Genomic DNA, 17,792 nt, shown 5'->3' on the forward strand with positions numbered 1-17,792 from the left:
TGGGTTATTATCAATATCCAAATGAGGATCGAGACAGGGAGACACGACTAAAATATGCAGTGGAAGGAACATCTGTCCAGGACTCTAAGAATACTGAAGATTTTTCAATCAACCTGAGACTTTGAATCTGCTTATAAATTCATTGTCAACATTGCCACTGACTTGTCACTTGGGAATAGACCACGAACATCTACTCACTAAGGCACCAGTGTATCAAGCCTTTGAGACATAATTCAAACAGCAAAAACCAATGGAAAAATATACCATCCTTTTCAAATAGTTCACACCTTCATTGAGTACTGGGAAAATGCAAAAGTCTAGGTATTACCACATACAACTTACACTGTTCACCAACATTTTGACATGGAGGACAAAAAGATTGAGACAATAGAACAGAAGAAACACTACCTTGAAAGACAAGGGTCCTCAGTGGATAAGGGGTTGAATAAGAGGGAACAAAAGAAGATAGACAGGAATATGGTGAAATTATAGTATGTTCATATATTAAAGTTCTCATTTTTAAAATTTATTTTATTTTATTTACTTGACAGAAAAAGGAAGAGAGAGAGAGAGAATGGGTACATCAGAGCATCCAGCCACTTCAAACAAACTCCAGATGCATAAGCCACTTTGTGTATCTGGCTAACATGTGTCCTGGGGAATAGAACCTTGGTCCTTTGGCTTTGCAGGAAACGCCTTAACTGCTAAGCCATCCCTCCAGGCCTAAATATTTTATTTATTTAAGATAGAGACAGGCTAGGTGTGGTGGCACATGCCTTTAATCCCAGCATTAGGAAGGTAGACATAGGAGGATCACCATGAGTTCAAGGCCACCCTGAGACTACATAGTGAATTCCAGGTCAGCCTGAGCTACAGTGAGATCCTTCGTCGAAAAACAAAAACAAAAACAAAAACAAAAAAAAAAAACAAAAAAAAAAGATAGAGACAGGAATACAGAGAAAGGGAGACAGACACAGAGAATGAGGTGCCAGGGCTTCCAGCCACTGAAAGTGAACTCTAGATGCATGCACCACCTTGTGCATCTGGCTTACATGGGTATTGGTGAAATCAAACCTGGGTCCTTGGGCTTCCCAGGCAAGCACCTTAACAGCTAAGACATCACTCTAGCCCCTAAAGTTCTCAATTTTAAAAAGTCTAGTTATACCATGGGATATTTTTTATAATCATGGAAATTGTTAATAAAAATTGAGAAAAAATTTAAAAAGTCTGTTATTTCCTGATATTGTTATGCACTTGATACTAAATTATCTATGATATAACCATACCATTTTTTAAATATTTTTTGTTCATTTTTATTTATTTATATGAGAGTAACAGAGAGAGAGGGAAAGAGGCAGATAAAGAGGGAATGGGTGCGCCAGGGCTTCCAGCCACTGCAAACGAACTCCAGACGCGTGTGCCCTCTTGTGCATCTGGCTAACGTGGGTCCTGGGGAATTGAGCCTCGAACCAGGGTCCTTAGGCTTCACAGGCAAGCGCTTAACCGCTAAGCCATCTCTCCAGCCCTAACCATACCATTTTGACTAAAAGACATGCTCACTTTTTTCAACCCAGAATCAATTTATTTTAATATGAATTTATTACTACTGTGTTTCCATCATCAGAATTTATGATCTTGGTCTTTCCTTCTTGCATTTGTATAGGGCCAAAAGAGACACATTGACTATTTCAACAATCTTTTTTGTTGTTATTTTTTGTGTTGTTGCTGCTGTTTTGAGGTAGGGTGGCCTTGAGCTCTCAACGATTCTCCTACCTCTGCCTCCTGAGTGCTGGGATTAAAGGTGTGTGCCACCACATCTGGTTTAACAATCTTTTTTTTTTTTTTCTTTTTTAGTTTTTCGAGGTAGCGTCTTGCTTTAGCCCAGGCTGACCAGGAATTCACTATGTAGTCTCAGGGTGACCTCAAACTCACAGCAATCTTCCTACCTCGGCCTCCCAAGTGCTGAGATTAAAGGTGTGTACCACCACTCCTGGCCTCTTATTTTAACAATCTTAAAACAGTTTCCAGGAATGTTACCAATAAAATAACCTTTTTGACCAAATCCAGCAACCAGGATGTCATTGTTTTCTTCAATAAAATTCAAGCAACCACCATCAGGGACAAAAGCTGTGATTTTTGCAGGACATGGTGACTCATGCTTTTAATCCCAGCACTCAGGAGGCAGAGGTAGGAGGATCATTTCGAGTTCGAGGACACCCTGAGATTACATAGTGAATTTCAGGTCAGCCTGGGGCTAGAGTGAAACCCTACCTCAAAAAAAAAAAAAAAAAGAAAGCAAAGAAAAGAAAAAGAAGAGAGGGCTGGAGAGATGACTTAGTGGTTAAGGCGCTTGTCTACAAAGCCAAAGGACCCAGGTTTGACTCCCCAGGACCCACATTAGTCAGATACACAAGGGGGCACATGCATGTGAAGTTCGTTTGCAGTGGCTGGAGACCCTGGTGCCCATTCTCTCTCTCTCTCTACATGCCTATTTCTGTGTGTGTCTCTCTCTCTTAAATAAATAACTTAATAAATAATAAATAAAAAAGAGTATATAAACTGTAGGACTCCAATTACATGACATTCTAAAAGGGGAAGAACTTTAGACACGGTAACAAGATCAATAAGGGATAGGGAGGGGGAAGAAGGGACAGGTAAGACACAAAGGATTCTAAGGACCATTCTATATTAATGGTTATATGAGATAATTATAAAGTTGTCAAAGCTCAAAAAACTGTACAGTACAAAGAGTGCACCCTAATGTAAACTATAGGCTTTACTAATCATAATGTACTAATATTAGTTCAAATACAACAAATGTAATGTAAGCTATTAACAATATAGAGTCCATAAGGAATTCTTTACTATCTGCTTAATCTTCTGTAAACTTAAAGTTCTACTAAAAATTTAAGCATACAAATGTAAATGTACATGTTTGTGCATATATGTGAATATATATGTGTGTACAGTAAGTGACTTATACACTGAAGATACTCAGTAAAGTATAGTAATACTACTAGGCCTTAACTCAAGAGTTAACTAAAGAGGCCAGTTCTAAGCCAGGTGTAGTGGCACACACCTTTAAGCCCAGCACTCGGGAGGCAGAGAAAGGAGGATCACCATGAGTTCAAGGCCAGCCATGGGAGGGAATACATCCCTGATACTGAAAACCTACAACAGGGGTAATCATGAGCCCTAGGGGTGTAACGTCTGCTGCTATCTGGCTACATGTATATACTATGCTTATCAAACTGCCCAGTAAGCACTTCTCTTAATGTTCATACCCATATATTAATGCTACTCTCACTTTTGGTAGAGAACCTTCTCATTTCAGATGACAGTGACCTTGGGATGAATCAGAAAGCATCATGGTGCTGGGAAGAAGTAACAGTAGTGTTCAGCTCTGAAATATCTCTATCACACCTTCCAAGGCTCAGGGTCCACTGCGGAAGAGGTGGTGGAAAGAATGTAAGAGCCAAAGGAAGGGTAAGATTCCTTACAATGTGCTCCTCCAGACACAAAATGGCCTGGATATCTATGACCTCACAGTGCCTGACACTACCTATACAAGACCATCATAATAGGAGGAAAAGATGATAACATCAAAATAAAAGAGAGACTGATTGAGAGGGGGAGGGGATATGATGGAGAATTGAGTTTAAAAGGGGAAAGTGGGGGGAGGAAGGGAATTACCATGGGATATTGTTTATAGTCATGGAAGTTGTTAATTAAAAAATAATAAATACATTTTAAAAAAAGAAAGAGTTCCAAGTCAGCTTGGGCTAGAGTGAGACCCTACCTTGAAAAAAAAAAAAAGTCTAGTCCTGCAATGGTTTTAAATATCAGGTTCTTCTGGGCATGGTGGTGCACGCCTTTAATCCCAGCACTTGGGAGGCAGAAGTAGGAGGATCGCCATGAGTTCAAGACTACCCTGAGACTACTCAGTGATTTCCAAGTCAGCCTGGGCTATAGTCAGACCCTACCTTAAAAAAAAAAATATATATATATATGTATGTATATATATATATATCATGTTCTGGGGCTGAAGAGATGGCTTAACAGTTAAGATACTTGTCTGGGAAGTCTAAGGACCCAGGTCCAATTCCCCAGTACCCATGTAAGTCATATGCACAAGGTGGTGCATGTGTCTAGAGTTTGTCTGCAGTGGCTAGAGGCCATTGCACACCCATTCTCTCTCCTTTCCTCTCTCTCTCTCTCTTTCTGGTTCACCCATTCTCTCTATATCTGACTCTCTCTCTCTCTCTTTAATATCTAATAAAATATTTTTTTAAAAAATAGGTTCTGAGCCAGGTGTAGCACTGGGGAGGCAGAGGTATGAGAGTCACCTTTAGTTCGAGGCCACCCTGAGACTACATAGTGAATTCCAGGTCAGCCTGGGCTAGAGTGAAGCCCTACCTGGAAAAGCAAAAAAAAAAAGGGGGGGGGGCTGGAGAGATGGCTTAGCGGTTAAGCGCTTGCCTGTGAAGCCTAAGGGCCCCGGTTCGAGGCTCGATTCCCCAGAACCCACGTTAGCCAGATGCACAAGGGGCGCACGCGTCTGGAGTTTGTTTGCAGTGGCTGGAGGCCCTGGCGCGCCCATTCTCTCTGTCTCTGCCTCTTTCTCTCTGTCTGTCGCTCTAAAATAAATAAAATAACAACAAAAAATTTAAAAAAAAATCAAGTTCTGGTCTTAGCTGTGCAATCTTATTTATGTAAATTGCCTCTGTAGTCTTCGCTTCTTCACCTGTAAAATGGAGGGGGAGGGGGACGGGGACAGCAATTCCTGAACTCCTGAGTCTGTTATTAAGATTCTGTATCTAATGAAAAAGGGATGCTTAAAATAATAGTACCACTATACATGTAAAATGATTAATCACAGAATGATGTGGTACCTCAGCCTCCGAGTTACTATCCTACTAGCCTAGCAATAACACCCTCAAAGGGCCCCAAATTCTCAACTGTCCTACTTTGAACACAATATGTACTGCTTGAGTTCTAGCTCGTAAACTTCAGGCGTTCCTTGTTCCCTAAGTGCTATTTTTCCTCCTTGTGAGGCCCTACTTTACAGACTCGGGCCCTAGAACCCCTTCTCTCGGAGCCCCCACGTCCCATTCAGACCGGTTCCCCCTCGAGCCGCCGCCCCCTCCCCGGACCCCGGCCCAGATCGTCGCTCCTTCCCTTCCCCGAAGCTGACAGAAGGCTCCTACCCAGATACTCGTAGTCCGGTAGAGCAAGGCGCTCCGGACTCAGCATCCTTTGACCTGGCGGCTGGCACGCTCCAACTCCCTGGCTTCCGGAAGCCAGGTTGCAGGCCTGTCTCCGTTGCCATGGCACCCACGCGACCGGAGGAGAAATGCCAGGCGGAGGGGGTGTCGCGCAAACTGTCTCCGTTTTGCAACACGGCGCTCGCCACACAAGTTCCGGACGCCTTCACTTCACCGCGGTTGAGGTTTCTTTGAACTCCTACTTCTGCGATTTGAGGAAGAAGATCTGAAGTGAATCCTCTAAAAATGTCGTATTTCCTGATGTCAGAGAATTGCTGCCAGCAGCCCATGTCCGCAGTTTCCAAACTTCATAAGGTTTTTGTTTTGTTTTGTTTTGTTTCTCGACGTAGGATCTCGCTCCAGCCCAGGCTGACCTGGAATTAACTATGTAGTTGCAGGCTGGCCTCGAACTCACTCACAGCGATCCCCCCATGTCTGCCTCCCGAGCGCTGGGATTAAAGGCGTGCACCGCCACTCCAATTCCTTGTTTCTCCTCAAAATAATAGTTTTTACACGTGACCTCTCATAACACTAAGTATCCCCTTACATATTATTAATATTCTTACTATTTACTATCTGATGTTGCTACAATGTGCTTTCGCGGGCATAGTATATCGGGTACTTCGTAAGGTCAGGGGTATGTCTTTTAGCCCATGTCAAGGCTGGACACAACAGGTATTCATTAAGTCCTCTAGGAGTTTATTGTCATTTCCCCACAAATTGCTGTTTATTTTTAGACTCCTCTTCTATCCCTTACTATTTGATACCCTTCCCAAGTGGCTTCTGCGTGCCTTCTAAGCCACGTCATTTTTTTTTTATTATTTAAAATATCAAAATATTTTAATTAAAATATTTTTAAAATTTATTTTCATTTATTATTTGAGAGAAAGAATGGGTATGCCAGGGCCAATAGCCACTGAAAATGAACTCTAGACAAATGCACCACCTTGTACATCTGGCTTACATGGGTCCTGGAGAATCAAACCTGTGTCCTTTGGCTTTGCAAGCAAGTGCCTTAACTGCTAAACCATCTTTCCAGTCCCCACTTCACTTCTTGGGTTGGGAAGAGTTCAGAAACTAGAATATCTATTAGAATTTTTCCCCATTTGCCCACCTGCTTGCTCCTTTAAGAAGAAAGAATTATCACTGATTTTCAAATTCCCAGATGTTTCTCTTTTTGTTCTTCTCCACCCCTCAAGCAGCTAAGAGATCTGAAGCAATTATCAAAGTCTAAAACTAGCAGAAAAAGCCACTCACTCCTTACTTTTTTTAGTAAGTGCCCTCCCCTTCAACAAGGTGAGGTTTTGTGACAAAAAAAGAAAATAAAACTCATGCCATCAAAGGAAGGGCTGGGAAACCAGGAGACCACCTACACTGGGGGGAGATGGACAGAGAAGGTTCTTGTCTTTGTGTTCTGAGTAACCTATTCTTAGCCTCCTCCAGCAAGGAGCCTCCGACCTTCTAATTCTCCCTTTCCCTTAAAATTGTATATATGCCTCAATTCTAGGCTCCTGTGAGTCACTGTGAGTTTGGATGTGGTAAGAAGAAATGGACGGATCCAAACTAGGAACAGTGTTTAGTATTCTGAGGTAATGAATTTACCAAGTTGGTACTTGATGTTAAGACCTGAAAATTTGACTTTCAAATTGTTTTTATTTTGCTCTTTATCTTTTTTTTTTTTTTCAAGGTAGGGTCTCACTCTAGTCTAGGCTGACCTGGAATTCTCTATGTAATCTCAGGGTGGCCTTGAACTCACAGTGATCCTTCTACCTATGCCTCCCAAGTGCTGGAATTAAAGGCATGCGCTGCCACGCCAAGCTCTTTATTTTATCTTGACTTTAAAATTATTGCCTTCTCCTTTCTCCACCCACTTTTCCAAGCAGCTTGAGGGAATGGGAGCTTCATGAATTTCATACCTTGACTTATTGCTGTGACATTAATAATAGGACAGTAGTTGGTTTTCTTTTGCATCAGAATTTCATGTATTTCATGTATTTTTGAACTTCATACTTAGCCAAGGATAACCCTGAACTTCTGATCCTCTGGTATGTGTTACCACCACATATGAAGAATTGGAATAAACCCAAGACTTCATGCACGATAGGCAAACCCTCTTCCAACTGAGCTATGTACATCCCCTGTGCTAGCATGGTTATTATTAAATATGATAATTTTATCTTATTCCCAAGCAACCCGAAGCTATTTTTAGGTAATTTCAAATGTCTCCATGAAAATTGTCTGTAGCACCTCAGGCACTTCTTTACAAGTAGGAGAACTGAGGCATAGGTCACAGAAGTGGCCTGTCTGGTATCATCCATCCAGTCAGTGGGAGGGCTGGAACTGGATCTCTGTCATCCCAACACCCAGTATAGTGGTCTGACCGCCAAACCACACAGTCTCCTTTTTTTAGGGATAGTTGGCTTGGTGTTTATTTATTTATTTTTCCTTTTGTACTGCCCTGCTAGTAACTGGAAGCTCCCAGATAAAAGAAGAAAATTTTGAGTCCGGGCTGTTCACTTGACATCCTCTTATTTGTGGAACATTATCCTGGGACTTGGAGGAGGGTGATGCTACTGGGGTCTGTGTGGTGAAGCTGGGAACCAGCCCCAAGAATATAGCTTTGTTTGAGCATTAACCCATTTGTGGTTATAATAATGATAAGTTTCAGCACCAGTGGCGCCTGACTGTTAATGACTCAAAGAAAGCTAAATAGGAACAAGATGTCATCTCTGGAGCAATTTGTAGGTTTTTCCTACAGTTTAGTCCCTCCATTAAAGTCCTAAGGATCGCTGTGCCTAAAGTCAGTCTTCCACTCTGCATGTTCTAAATAGTCCACTGAAGAGGACAACTCTAAGACAGGAAGTTACTAGTCTAAGGCTTCAAAAAGTGGGGTTTCGAGCCAGATGTGGTGGCACACGCCTTTAATCCCAGTGTTCGGGAGGCGGAGTAGAATTGCCGAGTTCAAGGCCACCCTGAGACTACATAGTGAATTCCAGGTCAACATGGACTAGAGCGAAAACTTACCTTGAAAAAAAAAGGGGGGGGTTTCAGGGCTGGAGAGATGGATTAGTGGTCAAGGCACTTACCTGCAAAGCCTAAGGACCTAAGTTCAATTTCCCAGTACCCACATAAGCCAAATGCATAAGGTGGTGTATGTGTCTGGAGTTCATTTGCAGTGGTTAGAGACCCTGGTGCACCCATTCTTTCTTTCTCTATATCTGCCTCTCTCTCTCTCTCTCTCTCTATCTCTATCTCTCTCTCTCTCAAATAAATTAAAAAATATTTTAAAAGTGGGGTTTCATAGACATAGTAAGTAGCCTTTCTGGTGGTGGAATTACTAACTGGATTTTCCTTATTTATATTTTTCTGCTTACATTTTTCTCTAATGGACATGGTTATAACCTGAAAATAAACAATGGTAGGTAAGAAGGTAGACCTTTCAGAAAGTGTTTGCCTTTCCAAGAAGAAGTTCCTACTGTTAGATTTCTCTTTGATCACAGACTATGTAATAATAGGCTTTGGCAACACATCAGTTGTGAATGAAAACTTTCAGTGAGATACACATATCAGTCTTAAGAGGAACAGAAATAAACAAGAGTTCTGGTGTGTATGTTTGTGATCCTGCTGAGTGTTAGTGAAAGAAAGAAGTGTAACCTTCAATTTAAATTATTCTCCTTGTCCTAAATCATAATGTATTTCTAAAATATTTATTAAAACAAGTAATCACCCAGGCAAACCTATCATAAAAGAACAACTCCACACTCCTGAAAAGAAGAAAGTGATATGAAATTGACCAAAAAGAGAACAAATGTTTCCAATCAATAAGGAATAGAAACATCAGACTCAGAACAATGGAAAAAACATCCCACAGGAAGATATGACAATATGTCAATTTATCATAAAAATTGTGATTTTTATCTGGGTGTGGTGCTTGACTTTAATCCCAACACTCCAGAGGCAGAGGTAGTTAAAATCATAATTTTTTTGTTTTATTTTTTGTTTTCTTGAGGTAGAGTCTCACTCTAGTCCAGGCTGACCTGGAATTCACTATGTAGTCTCAGGATGGCCTTGAACTCAGGGCAATCCTCCTACCTCTACCTCCTGAGTGCTAGGATTAAAGGTATGCGCCAACAAGCCCGGCTACAAACTTTTTTTTTTTTTTTTTTTGAGTTAGGGTATCACTCTAACCCAGGCTGACCTGTAATTCACTATGTAGTTTCAGGGTGGCCTCAAACTCTCCTGATCATCCTACCTACTTCCCAAATTCTGGGATTAGAGGTATGCACCACCTTGCCCATTTTAACAACTTTTTTTTTTTTTTTTTTTTTTTTTTTTGAGGTAGGGTCTCACCCTAGCCCAGCCTGACCTGGGATTCACTATGGAGTCTCAGGGTGGCCTTGAACTCATGGTGATCCTCCTACCTCTGCCTCCCAAGTGCTGGGATTAAAGGCGTGCGCCACCACGCCCGGCTTAACAACTTTTTAAAAAATATTTTTATTTATTTATTTGAGAGAGAGAAAGGAAGAGGTAGATAGAAAGAAAGAAAGAACGGGTGCACCAAGACCTCTATCCACTGCAAAGGAACTCCAGACACATGTGCCACTATGTGCATTTGGCTTACATGGATACTGAGGAATCAAACCTGGGTCCTTAGGCTTCACAGGCAAGTGCTTTAACTGCTAAAAATCTCTCCAGCCCACAACTTGGTTTTTTGTTTTTGTTTTTGTTTGTTTGGTTGGTTTGTTGGTTGGTTTTTCAAACTAGGGTCTCACTCTAGCCCAGGCTGACCTGGAATTTACTATGTAGTCTTAGGGTGGCCTTGAACTCAGGGCAATCCTCCTACCTCTGCCTCCCAAGTGCTGGATTTAAAGGCATGTACCACCACACCTGGCTAGAGCTTGTTTTTTGGGTTTTTTTTTTTTTGATATTTTTTTAGGGCTGGAGAGATGGCTTAGCAGTTAAGCACTTGCCTGTGAAGCCTAAGGACCCCGGTTCAAGGCTCGATACCCCAGGACGCACGTTAGCCAGATGCACAAGGGGGTGCATGTGTCTGGAGTTCATTTGCAGTGGCTGGAAGCCCTGGTATACCCATTCTCTCTCTCTCTCTCTCTCTCTCTCTCTCTCTCTCTCTCTCTCTGTCACTCTCAACTAAATAAATAAAAATGAATAAAAATATTTTTTTATTTTTTTATTTTATTTATTTACATGAGAGGAAAAGGGGAGGGGAGGAGAGAATATATCAATAATAAATAGATATTGGTAGAGAAGAAAATCATCTTGGAATTGATGATCACACTAAGATAAACATAAATGTACTAAATAGTTCTTAACCCCAGGGAAACAGTAAGGAAAGAAGAAAAGCGAGCTGAATTATAGCTACAAAACAGGTTCAAGAAACTAGGACAAGCTTTTTATCAACTTATCAAGCAGAAAGACGCTAAAGGCACAGTAGCTTCTAAGAAATGCAGGTCAGGAGATCCTTGCCGGGCTACTAGGCTCTTCTTCAAAGACAGCTTCCACAAAGCAAAATAGAAACTAAGCATGATGCCACACTATGGGATTTACATGTTTAAATTAAAAATGCTCTCTATAGAAAAGTCCGTTTGAACTGCCACACAAATCAACAGAACAGAGCCCTGGGGGATTTGCAAATACATTCTTGGACATTGAGCATTACTAATACTTTATAAAAGAAAGTGGTTAAAGGGCTGGGAGATGGCTCAGTGGTTAAAGGTACTTTCTTGCAAAGCCTTTTTGATTCCTCAGTACCCATGTAAAGCCAGGTGCACAATGTAGTGTATGTATCTGGAGTTTGTTTGCAGTGGTAAGAGACCCTGGAATGACCATACTCCCTGTTCCTATTTATTCTCTCACTCTCTTTATCAAATAAACAAAGATTTTTTTTGTTTATTTTTATTTATTTATTTGAGAGCAACAGACAGACAGAGAAAGAGGCAGATAGAGAGAAAGAATGGGCACACCAGGGCCTCCAGCCAATGCAAACGAACTCCAGACACATGCACCCCCTTGTGCATCTGGCTAAAGTGGGTCCTGGGGTATCGAGCCTTGAACTGGGGTCCTCAGGCTTCACAGGCAAGCGCTTAACTGCTAAGCCATCTCTCCAGCCCCACCCCCCAAAAAATATATATATATATATATTTTTGTTTGTTTGTTTTTTTGAGGTAGGGTCTCACTCTGGCTCAGGCTGACCTGGAATTCACTATGTAGTCTCAGGGTGGCCTCGAACTCTCGGAGATCCTCCTACCTCTGCCTCCCGAGTGCTAGGATTAAAGGCGTGCGCCACCACACCTGGCTCCCCAAAATATTTTTAAATATATTTTATTTATTTATTTGAGAGAGAAAGAGAGAGAGAGAGAGAGAGGAGAATGGGCACGCCAGAGCCTCCAGCAATCAAACTCTAGATGTATGCACCCCTCCTTGTGCATCTGACTTTTGTGGGTCCTGGAGAATTGAACCAGGATCCTTTGGCTTTGCAGGCAAATGCCTTAACTGCTAATCCATCACCCCAGCCCCCAATAAAAATATTTTTAAGTGGTTCAAAGAACATGTCTTAAATTGAACTGGAACTCAAAGGCAACTACAGACTTTCCCTTCTTGTTATTTTATATTTTCAAATGCCACAAAAAGTTGGGAATTGTATTGTCATAACCTTGAACAGAGAAAGAATTTATACTCTTTCTCCTCTTCTTTTGACATATGGGGGTTTTTGTTTTGTTTTGTTTTGTTTTTTGGCTTTTCAAGGTACGGTCTTACTCTAGCCCAGGCTGATCTGAAATTCACTTGGTAGACTCAGGGTGGCCTTGAACTCATGGCAGTCCTCCTACCTCTGCCTCCCAAGCACTGGGATTAAAGGTGTGTGCCACCATGCCTGGCCCAGAGAGAGAGAAAGAAGGTGGAGAAGAGAATTGTGCACTAGGGCCTCCAACCACTGTAATTCTCCAGACTCCAGACACGTGTGCTACCTGGTGCGTATGTGTGACCTTGTGCGCTTTCATCGCCTTGTGCGTCTGACTTACATGGGTTCTCAGGCTTCATAGGCAAGTGCCTTGACCACTAAGCCATCTCTCCAGCCCATGTATTTTTTTTTTTTCTTTAATTAAGTCTTGCTGTGTCATCAGGCTACCTTTGCCCTGGTCTAACACCCTTGAATCTCTTGAATCACAGGTACGTGTTACCTCACCTAGCTGTTTTCTAAAATTACCATTATTACTGGACTGGAGAGATGGCTCAGAGGTTAAGGTTCTTTCCTGCAAAGCTTAAGGACCCAAATTTGATTCCCCAATGCCCATGTAAAACCAGATGCACTAAGTGGTGCATGCATCTGGAGTTTGTTTACAATGGTAGGATGCCCTGGCACACCCATACTCACTCTCTGTGTCTGCCTCTTTCTCTCAAATAAATTAATAAAATTTTTAAAAATTTAAATTATCATTATTATTAATTTGAATTATTCTACTAGAATGTGAGTTTCTTAGGGACAAAGACTGTCTTCATTCATCTTTAAACTTCTAGTACTGCATACAGTATCAGGCAGAAGGCAGGTATACAATAAAGACCTGTTAAATGTATTTGTTCCCTTCTATATTAAAAGTTTAGGGCAGGGCTAGAGAGGTGGCTTTGTGGTTAAGCGCTTGCCTGTGAAGCCTAAGGTCCCTGGTCTGATTCCTCAGTATCCATGTAAGTCAGATGCATAAGGTAGAGCATGCATCTGGAGTTCATTTGCAGTGGCTAGAGGCTCTGATGCACCCATTCTCTCTCTCTCCCTCTCTCTCTCTCTCTGTTGCTCTCAAATAAATGAATAAAAATAAACAAACAACAAAAAAAAGTTTAGGGCAGTAGGCTGGGCATGGTGGTACATGCCTTTAATCCCAAGCACTCAAGAGGCAGAGGTAGGAGGATCACTTAGAGTTTGAGGCTACCTGAGACTACATAGTGAATTCTAAGTCAGCCTGGGCAAGAGTGAGACCCTATCTCAAAAAAACAAAATAAAATAAAGTTCAGGGCAGAGAGATGGCTCAGCTGTTAAAGGCACTTGCTTTCAAATCCTGATGGCCTAGGTTTGATTCCCAAGTACCCACATAAAGCCAAATTCACCAAGTGTCACTGTGTCTGTAGTTTGTTTGCAGTGGCAAGAGGCCGTGGCTTGCCCATATTCCTCATTCTCTTCTCTTCTCTTCTCTTTTTTTTCTCTCTCTCTCCTTATACATAAATAAATAAAACTTAGAAAACAAGACCATGGCTGGAGAGATGGCTTAGCAGTTAAGGTGCTTGCCTATTAAGCCTAAGGACCCAGGTTCAATTCACTAGTATCCATGTAAGTCAGATGGACAAAGTGGTGCATGTGTGTGGAGTTTGTTTGCAGTGACTAGAGGCCCTGGAGTGCCCATTCTTCCTCTCTCTATCTGCCTTTTTGTCTTCCTCTCAAATAAATAAATAAAATATATCTTAAAAAACACACAAGACCAGCTAAGGTGCTGCACACCTTTAATCTCAGCATTCAGGAGGATGAGGTAGGAAGATCAGCATGAGTTTGGGGATTTTTTGTTTGTTTGTTTTTTCTTTTCTTTTTTTCCTTTTTCCTTTCGTTTTCTTCTTCTTTTTATTGATTTATTTATTTTTCAAGGTAGGGTCTCACTCTAGCTCAGGCTGACCTGGAATTCACTATGTAGTCTCAGGGTGGTCTCGAACTCATGGCGATCCTCCTACCTCTGCCTCCTGAGTGCTGGGATTAAAGGCGTGTGCCACCATGCCCAGCCGAGTTTTTGTTTTTTAAAGCAAAGCTTCAAAAGCCAACCAGAAAGCACTGGCATGTAATTCCCATACCTAAACACTGTGTGAGAGACCACCACATTAAGAAATGCATCCCAGCCAGGCATGGTAGCCCATGCCCTTAATCCCAGCACTCAGGAGGCAGAGGTAGGAGGATCATTGTGAGTTTGAGGCCAGCCTGGGCTAGAGTGAGACCTGGCCTTTTTTTATTTTTTGGCACGCGTGTATGGTATGCATGTTTGTCTCAGGGTGTGCACATTTATGTGCAGGTGCACTAGCATTTATGTGCAGGTGCATGCATGTGTGAAGGCCAGAGAGCAACCACGGATGCCATCGTCAGGTATTGTGTTCATGTCCTTTTGAAACAGGCTCTCTCATTGGCCTGGAAATTGCCAACTAGGCTAGACAAACTTGCCATGGAGCACTGCCTGTCTCTGCTTCTGCAGCACTGGGGTCATAGGAACACACACCACAGCCAGTATTTACATGGGTATTGGGAATTAAACTCAGGTCTGACTCTAGAATAATAAACTCTTCTTTTTAATTTAATTTTTAACTCTTTTTATTTATGAGAGAGAATTGGCCCGCCAGGGCCTCAGCCACTGCAAATGAACTCCAGACACTTGTGCCACCTACTAAACATGCACAACCTTTCACTTGCCACTTCTTTGTGTGTCTGGCTTCCGTGGGATCTGGAGAGTCAAACATGGGTCCTTGGGCTTTGCAGGCAAGTGCCTTAACCGTTGAGCCATCTCTCCATCCCTAGAACAATAAACTCTTAAGACAATGGATATTGTGATGGGGAAGTAATATGATGGAGAATGGAATTTCAAAGGGGAAAGTGGGGGGGGGGGAGGGAGGGAATTACCATGGGATTTTTTTTATAATCATGGAAAATGCTAATAAAATTTTTTTAAAAAGACAATGGATAACTTCAAGAAGAAAAATTAAACACAAACACCTTAGACTTTGTCCAGAGATTTTGGAATTGTGAGCTTCTAGCATATATTCTACATTGAGTTAATGATGTTTACTATATTTTCAATTCATTCTTCTTAACTAGTGCAGTATTGTCTCTAAGGCTTTTACTTGACTTTTTTTTATATTTTGTTCATTTTTTATTTATTTTGAGAGTGACAGACAGAGAGAAAGACAGATAGAGGGAGAGAGAGAGATGGGCGCGCCAGGGCTTCCAGCCTCTGCAAACGAACTCCAGACACGTGCGCCCCCTTGTGCATCTGGCTACGTGGGACCTGGGGAACCGAGCCTCGAACCGGGGTCCTTAGGCTTCACAGGCAAGCGCTTAACCGCTAAGCCATCTCTCCAGCACTTTACTTGAATTTTTGGGTGGTGTTGCATTTCACTATGCTGTCTCAGATTAGCCTCAAACTCACACTGATCCTCCTACCTTGACCTCCTGAGTGCTGAGATTCAAGGTGTGCACCCAGCCTTTTGAAGCTTTACTGGGGCTGGATAGATGGCTCAGCAGTTAAAGGTGCTATCTTGCAAAGCCTGATAACCTGGGTTTGATTTCCTCATACCCATGTAAAGCCAGATGTAAAGTGGTACATGTGTCTGGTGTCTGGAGTTTGTTTGCAATGGCAAGAGGCCCTGGCATTCCTATTTTTTCATTCTCTCTCTTTCCCTCTCTTTCTCTCTCCTTCCCTCCCCTCTCTCTTTCCCATCACAAATAATTTTGTTAAAAAGTGTTACTGACTCAGCAGTACTAAGACAAAGCAAAGTCCTTAACATGCAACCATATAAATTGCTTCACAGTTTGGTCTCAACCATTTCCAGTCATCTTGCCACCCATGCTACAGTGAATATGTACTATTCAAGCTATATCCAATACTCCCAAACATACAAAGCTCCTTCAGATCCTCTTGATTTGGCATAAGCCCCCAAACATACCTCTACTGCCTCCATTATAGCCCCACCATGCTAGGCTTCATAAATGCACTGTATCACTGATATATTCCCAATGCCTTTTATCATTATTTATTTATTTTTGGGTTTTTCGAGGTAGGGTCTCACTCTAACTCAGGCTGACCTGGAAGTCACTATGGAGTCTCAGGGTGGCCTTAAACTCATGGCAATCCTCCTACCTCTGCTTCCCAAGTGCTAGGATCAAGGTGTACGCCATCATGCCAGGCTTCCTGAGACATATTTCCAGCACTCTTTTTTAATATTTTTCTAAATAAAAAGAAAAATTTAGCTGGGCATGGTGGCACATGCCTTTAATCCCAGCACTCGGGAGGCAGAGGTAGGAGGATCACCGTGAGTTCAAGGCCACCCTGAGACTACATAGTGAATTCCAGGTCAGCCTGAGCTAGAGTGAGACCCTACCTCACCAAAAAGAAAAAAAAAAAAATTCTTTTGTTTTAAATTTATTTTTATTTGAGACAGAGAGAAAGGGAGAGAGAGAGAGAGAATGGGTACTTCTGGGCCTCTTGCCACTGCAAACAAAGTCCAGAGGTATGTGCCACTTTATGTATCTGGCTTATGTGGGACCTGGAGATCCAAACCTGGGTCCTTAGACTTTGCAGGCATGTGTCTTAACCACTAAGCCATCTCTCCAGCCCAGCCCTCTTTAAAAAAAAAAATATATATATATATATATATATATTATTTATTTATTTATTTACAAGCAGAGAGAGAGAGAACAGAAACAGAGAAAATGGGTGTGCCAGGACCTTCAGCTGCTGCAAATGAACTCCAGATGCATGTGCCACTTTGTGCATTTGGCTTTACATGGGTACTGAGGAATTGGACCCAGGTCATTAGGCTTAGCAGGCATCTGCCTTAACCATTGAGCCATCTCTCCAGTCCCCCATGATATACTCTTATCAGAGTCACAAACCTATACTTAATAAGATTTGGGTTCTATCCTGTGACTTTTGAATTTCTGGAAATTTTTTTAAAAATATTTTTTGTTCATTTTTTATTTATTTGAGAGCGACAGACACAGAGAGAAAGACAGATAAAGGGAGAGAGAGAGAATGAGTGCGCCAGGGCTTCCAGCCACTGCAAATGAACTCCAGACGTGTGTGCCCCATGTGCATCTGGCTAACGTGGGACCTGGGGAACCAAGCCTCGAACCGGGATCCTTAGGCTTCACAGGCGAGTGCTTAACCGCTAAGCCATCTCTCCAGCCCCTGGAAATTTTTGAAGGATATTTAAGTTAACTTATTAAGCTTTTCAAAGGAAAGTAAAATTTTAGGTATCAGTTAAAGAAAACTGGTTGTAAACCCACTGCCCAGCTTATCTCTTTCCCTAGAAAACTATATTGATTGTGTAGAGTCAGATGTATAAAAAAAAGTAAAATGTAGCTGATTATGTGATGTACTTCTCAGAACTTGGGAAGCTAGAGGTAAAAGAATATTGAATTTGAGGTCATCTTGGACTAGACAACAAGATCCAGGCTACAGTCAACATCCACTTCCCCAACCAAAAAATACAGTGGTGAATTTAAAAACTAACAATAATACTATCTCTCTCTGTGTGCTTTGTAAGAACTCAGTAAGACAGAGCAAGTTGCAGGTCACCCTGGACTAGAGTGAGGCCCTGCCTCAAAAAAAAAAAAAAAAAAAAAACAGGGCTGGAGAGATTGCTCAGTGGTTAAGGCACTTGCCTGCAAGGCCTGAGGACTGGGTTTGATTCCTCAGTACCCACAGAAAGCCAGATACACACGGTGGTATACATATATATATATATATATATATATAATTTGGGGTTTTT

The 17,792-nt window shown here is 41.9% G+C and overlaps 1 protein-coding gene across 1 annotated transcript in view; it reads right to left on the bottom strand.

The window, feature by feature from the left end:
* Nucleotides 1-5,367, bottom strand: part of C1H11orf49 (chromosome 1 C11orf49 homolog) — a 270,359-nt gene extending 264,992 nt beyond the window's left edge. Inside the window, exon 1 of the mRNA XM_004657220.3 lies at nucleotides 5,208-5,367. Within this exon, the coding sequence (XP_004657277.1) occupies nucleotides 5,208-5,253 (46 nt within the window). The 5' untranslated portion in view covers nucleotides 5,254-5,367. The remainder of the gene's footprint in view (nucleotides 1-5,207) is intronic.
* Between the last annotated feature and the right edge of the window lie 12,425 nt (nucleotides 5,368-17,792).

Source organism: Jaculus jaculus, chromosome 1 (assembly GCF_020740685.1).
Source record: "Jaculus jaculus isolate mJacJac1 chromosome 1, mJacJac1.mat.Y.cur, whole genome shotgun sequence".
Taxonomy (NCBI): Eukaryota; Metazoa; Chordata; class Mammalia; order Rodentia; family Dipodidae; genus Jaculus; species Jaculus jaculus.